Raw genomic sequence first — 12132 nt, forward strand, 5'->3', positions numbered from 1 at the left:
TCCAAAAAAGCTTTTCCTCCGTAAATCCCTGCCTGGTGCCAAGGCCACCCAGGTGCCCCAGCATTGTAGCCTTGACCGGATCCCCCCGAAAACGGGACAGCTTCTTCGGGCGGGTCCCTGTCCCCTGCACGCTGGGCCTGCCCATGCTGCCCGGTGGTCCAGGAGCTGCGGGCAGGATGATGATATTAACGCCGGTTTCCATGGTTTCTCACCATTTGCATAGGATGCTCCTTAGGAACCGGAGCTGCTGGCAGGAAAACAAAAGGGAGATGTCGGAGGAGCGCTGCGGGGGGTGGGGGGGTGGGGGGCTGCGGCGCGGGGGCGACCCGGGGGTCCTCCGCCTCGCTTACGTTGGCTGACGTGATCCCTTTCCAGCAGCATCCCTGGTACGGGGAACCGGGGAAAATCGGTGTCAGCATCCCGTATCCCTCCCATCCCCATGGGGATGCTGCCCATCACCCCTTGGCACAGCCTCGAGCTGGCAATGTTTGGAAATTCGGGCACCCCTCGTCCCGTCTGGGCACAAGGAGCACGTTTTCGGGGAGCGAGGAGCAGGCAGCGAGGCTGTTGGAGTCGCCCGGGCTCGAGCGGGGTGAGCTGTTTTGCTTTGTCAGGCCCGAAGGGAACGCTTCCCTGCAGCGTCTGGAGTAAAAATGGCACTAAGGGGTGAAACGAGGCATCGCTGGGGATCACAGAAGTGAGACGTTCTGACTTTTTCCGACCCATTTGGTGAAAAAAAATGTTCGGGGGAAACTATATCAATTAATGAACTACTTAGCTCCCTAAGACTCTGTTTTTTAGTGTAATCGGGGTACCTGCTTCTTCCCCAGAACTTAATTTCCTTCCCACAGAGGCAGGGAAACGGCTTTAGGTGGAAATCAAGGCAGCGAGCGCTGCTCCTCGCACCCACCCAGATCCCCCCCAGGGCCAGCAGCGAGGCCGATGTCCCCCCCGGCGCTGAGCACGGGCTCACACGTTTGAGCACCCACTGGGGAAAAGCAGGTGGGGGTGTGGGGGGGTTTTGTGCCCCAAAACCTGAGCGTGGTGAACACCCGAGCCCAAACCCTCCTCCTTGCAGCAATCAGAAGGCCCCCCGTTTCTTTTCAATCACCATTTCTGACTTATTTTTGGCTGTGGGAGCTCCGGGGGTTCCCCAGCCAAATGCACGCAGGACAGGATCGATGCCACCCCCCCCCCCCCCCTCCAGCCTGCGGGGCATCCCCAACCCTATAGACCCCATATGTTCCTACATCCCCGACCCCACGCATCCCTGCATCCCCCCCAGCTGGGCATGGAGCTCCCCAGTGTCGGGGGAGGGGGGGGGGGTCAGGGTTGCAACCCCCCCGGGGGGGGGGGGACTGAGCTGGCTGCCACGGAGCCCCCCAGCTGCCATTCGCCCCCATCCCTGCAGCACCCAGGATTTATAGGGACGGGCGAGATTTCGGAGAAGCAGGCGGCTCTCCCATTGGCTCGCGGCCGGGCGATGATGTCATTTCTGCCCAATCTGGGGGAGGGCGGTGCTTTTCTATATTTTTTTATTTTTTTATTTCCCCCCCCCCCCCTCTTCCCCCTCCCTGCTTTTTGTCCCCTCCCCAGCCCCGGGGCTGGTGCTGGAGCCCTCAGCATCCTTTTTGGAGGCGTGGAGCCTCCGCTCCCAGGGGGGTCCCCAGCCCCGGCAAGGGGGACCCCGGCTTGGGAGGAGCTGGGAAGGGGAAGGGGGAGCTCGGGGGGAGCTGGAAAAAGGGGCTGAACAGCCAAAATTAGGCAGTGGCGTAAATGCCACGCGTGGGGAGAACGAGGAGGGTCCAAAGGTGTGGGTCTGAAAGATCTGGGGCTGAGCCGTGGCTGCACCGAGGCTGCAGGATGTGTGCCCAGGGGGAAACCTTTCTCTGGTCCCTTCCATCCCCTTCGACCCCATAGCCAGGAAGGTTTGGGTATCAGCACCAGGGTGCTGAGCAGGTTGTTAAGCGCACAGGTGCTGCCAGACCGTGGGGCTTCTCCCATGGCCTCGACTCGCTGCCAGGGCTCGTTCCTACCTGCCACCAGCTTCATGCCCAGCTTCTCCTCCAGCCCCGTCCCACCTGGAGCTGGGGACAGCCCCGTGCCATGCTGACCCCCCCACCCCCCCCATCGCACCCGTCCCACCTGGGGACAGCCCCGCGTGGATGGGAAACGGGTGGCACGTGGCAGCCCGCGGTCCCCAGGGCCCTGGATAGACCCAAATCTCCTTGGCCTCCTTTTTCTGGGCCTCGTTTAGCTGAAAGCGGGACGGAGAGAGGCTGCTGCTGGAGGAAGGCAGCTGAGGTGCTGGGGGGTGCAGGGTGATGGCCAGCATGACGGTCACAACCTCACGCAAGGGCTCCAGGAGCTGACACCAAGCCCTCTCCCCCCCCCCAGATGCTGGTCATTTGGGGCTGGGGAGGCAGGGAGATGCCTCTGGACGTGCCCCCCCCCCCCCCCCCCCCAGGGATGGGTTTGTGCCCTGAGCCTGGACCCGTGGGGATCTCAAAGGAGGAATTGTGCAGAGCCCCCCCCGCGGGGTGCCACGCGCCCGGTGCCAGCCGCGGCCGGGCCCGTCCCGCTCCCGCGTGGTCCCCACAATGGCTGTTTGTCCCTCTGCCAGATGCCACAGCTCGATTCTTCCCTCCCCTCGTCCCCGCTGTGTGTTCCCTTCCCCCCACATGTCCTCATCCCCCGGGTGTCCCACGGCCCCCACACCTGCGTGGGTGCCAAGGGGGCTCTGGCGCGGAGCTCGCCTCCCACCGGCGCACGGGAGCATCCTTTCCGAGGAAGCGATGCCCCGTCCAGCTTCAGCAGGAGGTGTTATAAAAGCCCCGCGATGAGACGAATCAGGCCCCAGGTCCCTTTTCCCTGCACTAACACAACGGTGCTGTGCACCCAGGGGTGCAGGTGCGTGCAAAAGTGTGTGCAAGCACATGGGGGGGGGGGGGGGGGTGCCACGGGCACGTCCCCGCTTGTGCTGCCCTGTGCCAGTGCTGCCCCTCGGACCCCCGTCACCATCTCCACCAACGCCCCACAGAGCCACGGACTGGTTTGGGTTGGAAGGGACCTTAAAGACCACCTAATTCCAGGCCCCCATCCTGTGTCCTGCTCCCTGCCAGCACCCCACATCTCTCCCCTCTGCCTGCTCCACTCCCTGCTGCTCCCCCAGTTTGCTCCCGCTGCTCCCCCAGTCTGCTCCCACTTCTCCCCCAGTTTACTCCCTGCTGAGGCAGCCCTGGCCAGCTCAATTTTTTTTTTTTTTTTTGGGGGGGGGGTCTGGCCATCACACCAAACCCCATGGAGTTTGGACATGGAGTGGACATGGAGGGCAGCTCGTGCCAAATGGTCGGCGTCACCTCCCCGAGGTCTGCCGAGCTGTGGTGTCCCCCGCACGGTGCCACCCCGATTTCCACCTGTGACCATCCTGGGGCTGCAGGCTCTGCAAAGCCACCCGCCGGGCATTTTTTTTGGGGGGGGGGAAACACCTCCCCGCAGCCCGATGCCCGCGGTTTGACGGAGGAGTCCGGTGCCTAAATATACCCGCACGGTCCCCTGGAGGTGCCGGGCTCGTGATCGCCGCCGTCGGCGTAAATAGGCCAGGGTGAACCGAACTGGGGGGGAAGGAGATCGGGCTCGTGGGGAGGGCACGGACCTGGGAGGCGCTCCCCGAATCCTCCGCGTGCCCGGGGGGGGGACGTCACACCGAAATAGCTTCGGGACGTGGGACTTGGCCTCGCCGAGCTCCCGTTGCCCAGTTTTATTCAGAACTGGTCCTCACGTGCCTTTGGAAATGGGTCACATCGGGCTTGGGTGGTGTCCCAGCCCTGGGAGGATGGAGGGGACACCCCATAACCGATGTCCCCAGAGGCTTTGTCCCGGCGGGGGGGCGGCGGGGGCGCTTTGTTCCCACCTGGGGACATCAAAGCTGCGGGGTGTCCCCGAGCCCCCCGCGCAGGGAGGTGCCTGCAGCCTCCAGTTCCCGACCATTGTCACTTTGTCACTGCCCAGCTTTGTCCTGCTGGGGCGGGTGGCACCCACTCCTCGCCATGCACGAGCCCCCCACCCCCCAGCCAAAAGTGGGACCCCGTTGGGTGCCAGCCTAATTCTGGGCTCGAACCCTAGAAATAAAAACTAAAATTATTTTTAAAAAAATCCCATTTTCAAGCATTTTCGTGCCTTCCCCCTCCACGCTTCCATTAATTTTCTTTTTTTTTAAAAAAAATCTTTTTTACAATTTTTTTTTTTTAATTTTTTTTTTTTTTTTTTTTTTAATTTTTTACCCTTTTTACCCGAAAATAGCAGCCGGCCGTGACGTCACCGGGCTGCTCCCCGGTTCGCACGGCTCGGGGCCAATGAACGCGGCCGCGGGGCTGCTCCAATCGGCGGCCGGGGAGGTGATGTCATGGGGGGGGGGGGGGGGTGGCACCGGGCCCCCCCCTCTCAACCACCCCCCCCCGGGGGGGGGCAGCTCCGCCGAGCCCCCCGCGCCCGCGTTAAATGAGCCCGGAGAGCGCCGAGCGGCAGCGCTGGTGCCGGCGGTGGGGTGAGCGCAGCGGGCGGGGAGGGGAAAAAAAAAAGGGGTACGGGGGGGTGGGGGGGGGGTGTTGGGGGGAAAAAGGATGCGTTGAGAAATTTGGGGAGGGGGGGGCGTGGGGCGGGGGGGGGGGGGGGGTTCGCCCTCCGGACGCGGCTCCCCGGCTTTGTCACCCTCCAGCATCCTCACCGGGGGGGTACCTGGGGGAGATGTCTGCGCGCCCCCACCCCATCTCTGGGCGCTTTCTGGGGCAGCGACCCTCCCCCCCACCCCAAAGCCCCCCCCCTCCCAGCCTGGCATTCCCCCTCGCCCTGCACAGCAGGACCCCCCGCCCCTTCCCTCCAGCCGGGAACCCCCCCGCGCCCCCTTTTCAGCCCCCTCACCCCTTTTTTTTTTTTCCCTCCCCGCTCCCCAAGCGCAGGGGTTGCCGGATGGGGTCCGCAGCCCCCGCCCAGCCTGGGGGGGATCCCGAGGCCCCCCCCCCCAGTTATGCCCAGCACCCCGAGGGCAGGGCCAGCCTGAATTATTGCTGGTGGCAGGAAGCCCCGCTGAAATATTTATTCCAGGCAGGGGAGAAACGAGAAGGAGGGCGGGAGGAGGTGGGTGAAAAAACCATCCACGGCTTTGAAAGCTTCGAGGAGGGGAGCGGGGAGCCCCCCCCCCCCCGAGACCCCCCCCCCCCCATCCCCGTCTCCGTCGCCCTGCGAGGGAAGGGGGCAGGAGGTGGGGTGTCCCCGCTGTCCCCCAGCGGAGACCGGGGTGTGATGTGGCCCTGCTGGGTGTCACCCCCTTGGGTTCGTCTCGGGCTCCCTCCCCGCCACGTGCGCCTCGCCGGCATCGCCTCCGCGCCGTGGGTTTGAGCGAGGTTTCATCCTGGGGGCGACAGCGGCGCCGGAGCCCCCGCCACACCCAGCTCCACCATCGGGGCTCAGTGGGGTGGAAACCTCCAAACCCCAAAACGGGTGCTCCATCCCGCGATGGGGAGCGGGGCTGGCGCCCCCCCCCCCCCCGCCCCCCCCCCCGCCCGGTGGCCCCCGACCTCCCCCCGCTTTGATAGGGGGGAAAAAAAAATCTGCTGGGTTTTATCCTCCAGGCAGCGCGGGAGGGCTGCAAGAAGGGCTTCTGGAGCCCAAAATGCCTCCGAGCCCCCCCCCCCCCCCCCCCCCATGCAAGCGCAGGGAAAAATGAGGATTTGGGGTTTTAACGCGAGGAGGGGGGAGGCTGCCAGGCAGGATCAAGGCGAACGCTTCCAGGCGCTGCCAGATCCCCGTGCACAGCCTCGTGTGGGCACACGAGCCACCAGAGCATCCCCGCCCTGCCTCGGCTCCACGCTTGGCAGGAGCTGCTTAAAGGCAAAACCCTTTGGGCAAGCGATGGGGAAAGCCCTCAGAGGGGTCTCGCCCCCGGGGGGGGGTCACCAAAAAGAGGGGGGGGGGGGGGCGTCTCCAGGGAGGTGTCCCTGCAGGCTGCCACCACGTTTCGTCCCTTTTTTTCCCCCCCGCCCCCCCGGCAGCGTTGCCACGCGGTGGCAGGTTGCTTGGAAAAAACGCAGAGGCGATGAGCGCATCGTGTGCGATGGGGGTGTCGGGATTTTGGGGGATCCCACAGGATGAGCTGGGTCAGGGCGTGCTGCGGCTGGGGGAGCCAGCAGAGCCTCCCCCCCCAAGAGCTCCCCTGTCCCAGGATGCCTGGGGAGGGTTGCTGGAAGGCACAGGTTTGGGTCCCTTTTTTATAGAAGGACGCGTGGGGCGGCAGCACGGGCAGATTTGCAGCTCGTGCACCAGCAGAGGCTGTGCAAAGGGGGTGCACTTGTTCATGGGGTGGGGTCTGTGAGTGTGTGTGCAGGTGCACGCTGATCCTGGCACGGCCACGCACGTGCATGCGTGTGGGTTGTGCAGGTGTTGGGCAGCATGGAAAGGGAAGGGCTGCACGTGCCCAAAGCACGGTGCTGGCTGCTGCCATCACACCGGTGTGTGCCCATTGCACCAGTGCGTGCCCATCACATCACACCTGTGTGTGCCCATTGCACGAGTGGGTGCCCATCACATCACACTGGTGTGTGCCCATCACATCGCACGAGTGCGTACCCATTAACCTAATGTGTGCCCATCACAGCACACCAGTGTGTGCCTGTTGCACCAGTATGTGCCCATCACATCACACCTGCGTGTGCCTGTTGCACCAATGTGTGCCCATCACATCACACCTGCGTGTGCCTGTTGCACCAGTGTGTGCCCATCACTTCCCACCACGTGCGCTCTCCACCCTGGTGTTTGCACATCCCACCGCACCGGTATTCCCCTATCCCAACACCACAAATCCCAGCCCATCCCAACGGTGTGTGCCCGTCACACAAGTGTGCCATCACATCTCACCACCCTAGTATCCCTTACACCCCCCCAGCGTGTGCCTACCCCATCGGTGTCCCCTCACATCACCACCGTGTCCCCGTCCCCCCACCGTGTGCCCACCACATCACACCGGTGTCCTCCCATCTCAGCAGCCTGCACGCAAGGCCGGGTGTGTGCAGCTGCCCCCCCCGTGGGAGGGCAGGGCCGGGTGAAGCCCCCAGACCCCCCGGACTGATCCTGCCTCTTTCCCCTCCAGGCCCCAGGATCGCTCTTGCTGCAGACTCCCGAGGATCGCCGCGCCATGACTCTGGCTGGTACGGTACCGTTGTGGGGTCCCACAGGGACAGGGGGCAGCGTGGCTCCGTGCACCCAGCCGTGACACCCCCCATCCCCATGCTGGGGCACCCCCCAAGCCCCTTGCCCACCCAAAAGACCCCAGGAATGGCTGATATCCCAAGCTAACCCCTGCCTTGGGATGCGCACAGCACCCCAGCAGTGCCATGCAAGGGATCGTGCGTGTGGTTAATACACCAGGACAGGCATAACCCGCGTTGAGAAAGGCTCCCCATCACCATGTGCCTCAGTTTCCCCATTGCACGGTGCCTTTGCACGCCCTGCCTACCCTTCCTGCATCAGCCTGCTCTAACCTCTGAGCAAACTGTGCCAGCCCCATCCCAGCCCATCCCCAGCATGTGGCAGCCCCTGCCCAACGCCTGGCAGGACCCCCGCCCCCTGACCCCGCTCCCGCCTTCTCTCCCCAGCTTACAAAGAGAAGATGAAGGAGCTGCCTCTCGTCTCCTTGTTCTGCTCCTGCTTCCTCTCGGACCCCCTGAACAAACCCGCGTACACGTATGAAGGTAGGAGCCCCATGGGCGTGCTGGGCCCCCTTGTCAGGGCACCCACAGCTTCTCTGGGACACCTCCAGTGTCTCACCACCATCAGCATGAGAAATTTCTCCCTTAAAGCCAATCTAAATCTGCCCTGTTTCAGCTTCAAACTGTCACGCCTCCTCCTGTTACTACAAGCCCAAAAGTCTTTCCATATTTCTTGAAAGCCCCCTTGGGCAGGGCGCTGGGAGGTCTCCCCGGAGCCTTCTCCTCCCCAGGCCCAACACCCCCAACTCCCTCGGCCTGGCTCCACAGCAGAGGGGCTCCAGCCTCTGCTCATCCTCGGGGCCTCCTCTGGGCCCGCTCCAGCAGCTCCACGTCCTCCTGGGACACAGGGGGAGAACTGGGACCATCCCCTCCTCACCCTGCTGGCTTCACTTCTTCTGATGCAGCCCGGGATATTGTTGGTTTTCTGGGCTGCAAGCACACGGTGCCAGCTCCCTCTATCCCCCAGCACCCCCAGGTGCTTCCCTGCGGGGCTGCCCTTGATCCCTTCATGCCCCATGACGTGGGAGGATGTGGGTGGGACGCGCCCGTGCTGGCAGTCAGCCCTTGCCCCTCTCCCAGCAGACACCGTAGACCTCACCTGGTGCGTCATCTCTGACATGGAAGTCATCGAGCTCAACAAGCGCACCTCGGGGCAGTCCTTCGAGGTGATCCTGAAGCCCCCGTCCTTTGACGGCATCCCCGAGTTCAACGCCTCCCTGCCCCGGCGGCGCGACCCATCCTTGGAAGAGATCCAGAAGAAGCTGGAGGCGGCGGAGGAGAGGAGGAAGGTGGGTCGGGCGGGTCGCCCGCAGCAGTGCAGCCTGGGGAGGTGACATGGGGAGGTGACATGGGGATGTGACACGGGGACACAGCCTCATGCCCATGGCATGGCCACCACTGGGGTCATCACTGAGTTTGGAGGGGATGGTGCCATCAGGGAGGGAAGGAACCCGTGGTCCCTGTTGTCCCCATGGTGTCCATGGTCCTCATGGTCCCTGTGGTCCCTGCGGTGCCCGTGGTCCCCGAGGTCCCCGTGGTGCCCATGGCCACGGTGTCCTCTTTGCCCACGCAGTACCAGGAGGCCGAGCTGCTGAAGCACCTGGCGGAGAAGCGGGAGCATGAGCGGGAGGTCATCCAGAAGGCCATCGAGGAGAACAACAACTTCATCAAAATGGCCAAAGAGAAGCTGGCGCAGAAGATGGAGTCCAACAAGGAGAACCGCGAGGCGCACTTAGCGGCCATGCTGGAGCGCTTGCAGGAGAAGGTGAGAGCCCGGCAAGGAGGGAGGGGGGGAAGCACTGGGACACCCGTCCAGGCACCTCGCATGGCTCGTGGGGTGGCACAACCCCCCTGGGGACACCGCTGAAGGGGGGGGGGTGCCCCTTCCCCTCCCGCCGCATGGTGTTACCCAAAATCAAGGTCCCACCGGGGCGGGGGTGACCCCACCGGGCCTGGCGTGTCCGTGCTGCCGTGCCGCCGCTGTGTGCAGACCTCTTCTCTCTCCCCCGAAGCAGGTCTGCTCCCAGCCTCAGCACGGAAGGTCCCACCCTCACCACCTCCAGCTCCCTCCAAAACATCCCTTCTGCAAGGAGCTCGCCCAGTGCCCTTCTCCAAACGCCTCGGCCAGCCTTGGGGCAGAGGCAGAGAGCACGAGATAATGACGGACAATCCGAGCTCGCCCCATCTCCTTTGGGGTTCCCGCTCCGCCTTGTCTGGCTGACGTCTACCTCCTAGATAGAGGGCGAGGACAATCTGTCTGTCTGTCCCCGAGTGCCTCCACAGTCCTTAAAACGCCCCCCCGGGGAGGAGAGGATGCAGTTGACCCACCGGTGTCCCTCCGGGGACGAACCTGGCCTCGCGAACGCCCTCGTGCCTTCGAACCCCTCCGAAGCCGCTGGCCCGCCCGTGGGGCCCGAAGCCCGGCGAGCTAACGCGTCTCCCCCCTTCCCTCCCCCCCCCCCCCCACCCCCCCCCCCACAGGACAAACACGCAGAAGAAGTGAGGAAAAACAAGGAGCTCAAGGAAGAGGCCTCCAGGTAAAGAGGCGATGCTTGGACTGACAGCTCCGGGGAGGTGGCGGAGGCTGCCGCAGCGCAAGGCCGGCCGGTGGAAGGGGACGTTCCTCTGCTTTCTTTGTTTGTGAATGTACAGAGTTGACCAGTGAAGCCATCCTAGTCGTTTCGGGGAGGGTGGGGAGGGAGGTGAGCGGATGGGTGGGCGGGTGGGCGCCTCCCCGGCTTCAGGGCACGCACCCCACGGGGGTCCAGCGCGCCGCCCGCCAAGGAGGTCGGAAGGAGCCAGCCCAGGGCTGGCGAAGTGGACGAGGTGGCCCCGGGGATGGAGAGGGTGGGGAGGGAAGGGGGGAAATGTGCGTCGTGTGTGACTTTTGTTTGGTGCTAGGCAGGCGGGTGGGTGCGCGCCCCCCTCCAGCTGCGGTTCTCCGGCTCCGTCCTGCCCCGGCGGGCGCTTGGCCATCGATGGGCAGCAGCATCTCTTGGTGACCCCCACTCCCTTCATCCCACCTCAGCTCCAGGCTCCTAGCCAGGGTGGGTGTTACTGACCCCTAAACCTTACAGCACCACTTTGGGGAAGGGGAAGAGGAGACCCCTTGCTGGAGGTGGTCAGAGCAAGACTCGCTTGCTCCAAAGGCTTCACCTGGCTGTAGGAGATGCTGATGATCCTTTTCAGGGTGACACCGAAAAGCCCCGTGACTTCCCAAAGAGCTGCTTGTTTTTGTAAGAAATCTCCCAAGACTCATCTTCTCGGTAGCTCTCGGACAAAAATCCCCTTTTCTGCTCTAGAGTGACTCCAGGGCGAGAGGCCGAGTGGCACCCCGCTGCTGGCTTGTCCCAAGCCATGCCCCTCAGGAGGTGCTTTGGGGAGGGAGATCTGTGCCTCCAGGGAGGGTGAGGAGGGTAGGGGGTCCTGCCTTCCCAGCAGGAGACGTTGGAGACTCTGCTCTCTGCTGGGGGTGTACAGCCCCTCCTCTCCCAGTTGCCAGCAGGCAATGGTCCCAGTACCGCCAGGCCCTGGCACCTCTAACCCTGATGCAAACCAAGGTCTCGGTCTCCTCTACGGCCAGAGAAGGTTTTACAAGCATTGATTCAGGTCCGGAGGGAGCCGTGTCTCTTCTTGTGCCATGAGATGCTCGCCCCAACCCCAGGGCTGGGGGGGACCAGCCCCCGGGCCAGGAGGGGCTGCCAAAAACGGGAGCGCGGGAGAAGGCGGCGGGTGAAGGGGATGGAGGGGGCTGTTCTAGCTGCGGCACGAGCTGTCCTTTTTTTGTATACTACGGTTGTAAATAAACTGCCTTGGCATTTCTTTTGTTTTCTCACGAGCGGTGCAGTGTCTCCTGTGTGTGTTTTTTTTTGGGGGGGCACCCTAGGTTTGCTTGCACTGGGGTGGGGAAGGGGGCAGAGGGGGAGCACGAGCCAAATTGAAGCTGTTTGTGTGGAGGGGAGGAGAGGAGATTTGGCCGACACGGTAAGGATGAGGGGGCTGGACATGTACTGAGGTCTATACTGAGGCCAGATGACCCCCCCTTGGTCCATCCGTGGAACAAAACATTGTGTCCCTGGTGTCAGGAGAGCCAGGGGGAGTTCTGCTTCCCCAGCCCTAAGGAGGAAACAGCACCAATTCTTCTCCTGTCTTCACTCACCTTGAAAGATGATGGCACCAAATTTAGGACCAGCTTCCCAAAGGGGCCAAAAGTCCATTCCTCCTGGGCCAAGGAGATCCTCACCAACCTGGTCCTCCCCGGTCTGATATAAGGACGTCCTCCCTGACCCTAAGGAGTCTTGGAAGGTGGATGTCCAACCGAGAACCTGGTGGTCCCCTGGCTGTGGGAGTCAGTGCCAGCATTAAGACAAATGCCGGGGGGATCCAGTCGTTCGTGGGAAAGCAGAGATCATGCTCAGGGGGTCCCATCACGCTCAAGTGCAACAGCAAAGTGGGGTATCACATAGGGCCTTGCAGAAAAGGAGATGGAGTCAGCAGTGTGGAGCTCACCATGGTCACACAAAATGGTGGGCTGTGCGTTACCAAACCCCCAAAAGCCACGTGGGGGAGGAGCAGGGGGCTGCAGAAGGTTTTGTTAAATGCAAGAAGTGAAGAAAGGCCGCAGGCTCAAAGAGCGGGCAGGAGGCATAAATCTTGAGCAGATGACATCAGCAGGAGTCTCGAGGCCGACCATCGGCAGATTTGTAGGAGCTGGGTAAACCCACAGCAAATAAAATACTGCTCTGTTCAGTCCATTTTATTTTAATGAACAAAGAATAACAAAATATATTGCTCTACCCGAGGGCCCTGTGCCACAGCCTACAACAGCGTGTGCACTGCGGGGCCTGAAGGGCTGGAGGAACCATGGCAC

The 12132-nt window shown here is 63.0% G+C and overlaps 1 protein-coding gene across 5 annotated transcripts; it reads left to right on the top strand.

Moving 5' to 3' along the window:
- The first annotated feature begins 4443 nt into the window (after positions 1-4443).
- STMN4 (stathmin 4) lies at positions 4444-9976 on the top strand. 5 transcript variants are annotated; one of them, XM_040552286.1, is made up of 6 exons: positions 4444-4546; positions 7145-7202; positions 7650-7745; positions 8343-8551; positions 8836-9027; positions 9275-9728. In XM_040552286.1, the coding sequence occupies exons 2-6, from the start codon at positions 7190-7192 to the stop codon at positions 9419-9421; spliced, it is 657 nt and encodes a 218-aa protein (XP_040408220.1). In that variant the 5' UTR covers positions 4444-4546; positions 7145-7189; the 3' UTR covers positions 9422-9728. The 5 variants fall into 5 exon arrangements, with proteins under 5 accessions (XP_040408220.1, XP_040408223.1, XP_040408224.1 ...); XM_040552289.1 differs by lacking the exon at positions 9275-9728 and adding an exon at positions 9744-9976 and having other exon boundaries at positions 4445-4546; XM_040552290.1 differs by lacking the exon at positions 9275-9728 and adding an exon at positions 9744-9960 and having other exon boundaries at positions 4445-4546; positions 8346-8551.
- Positions 9977-12132: the final 2156 nt, after the last annotated feature.

The sequence above is a fragment of the Cygnus olor genome, chromosome 3, assembly GCF_009769625.2.
Source record: "Cygnus olor isolate bCygOlo1 chromosome 3, bCygOlo1.pri.v2, whole genome shotgun sequence".
NCBI classification, from domain to species: domain Eukaryota; kingdom Metazoa; phylum Chordata; class Aves; order Anseriformes; family Anatidae; genus Cygnus; species Cygnus olor.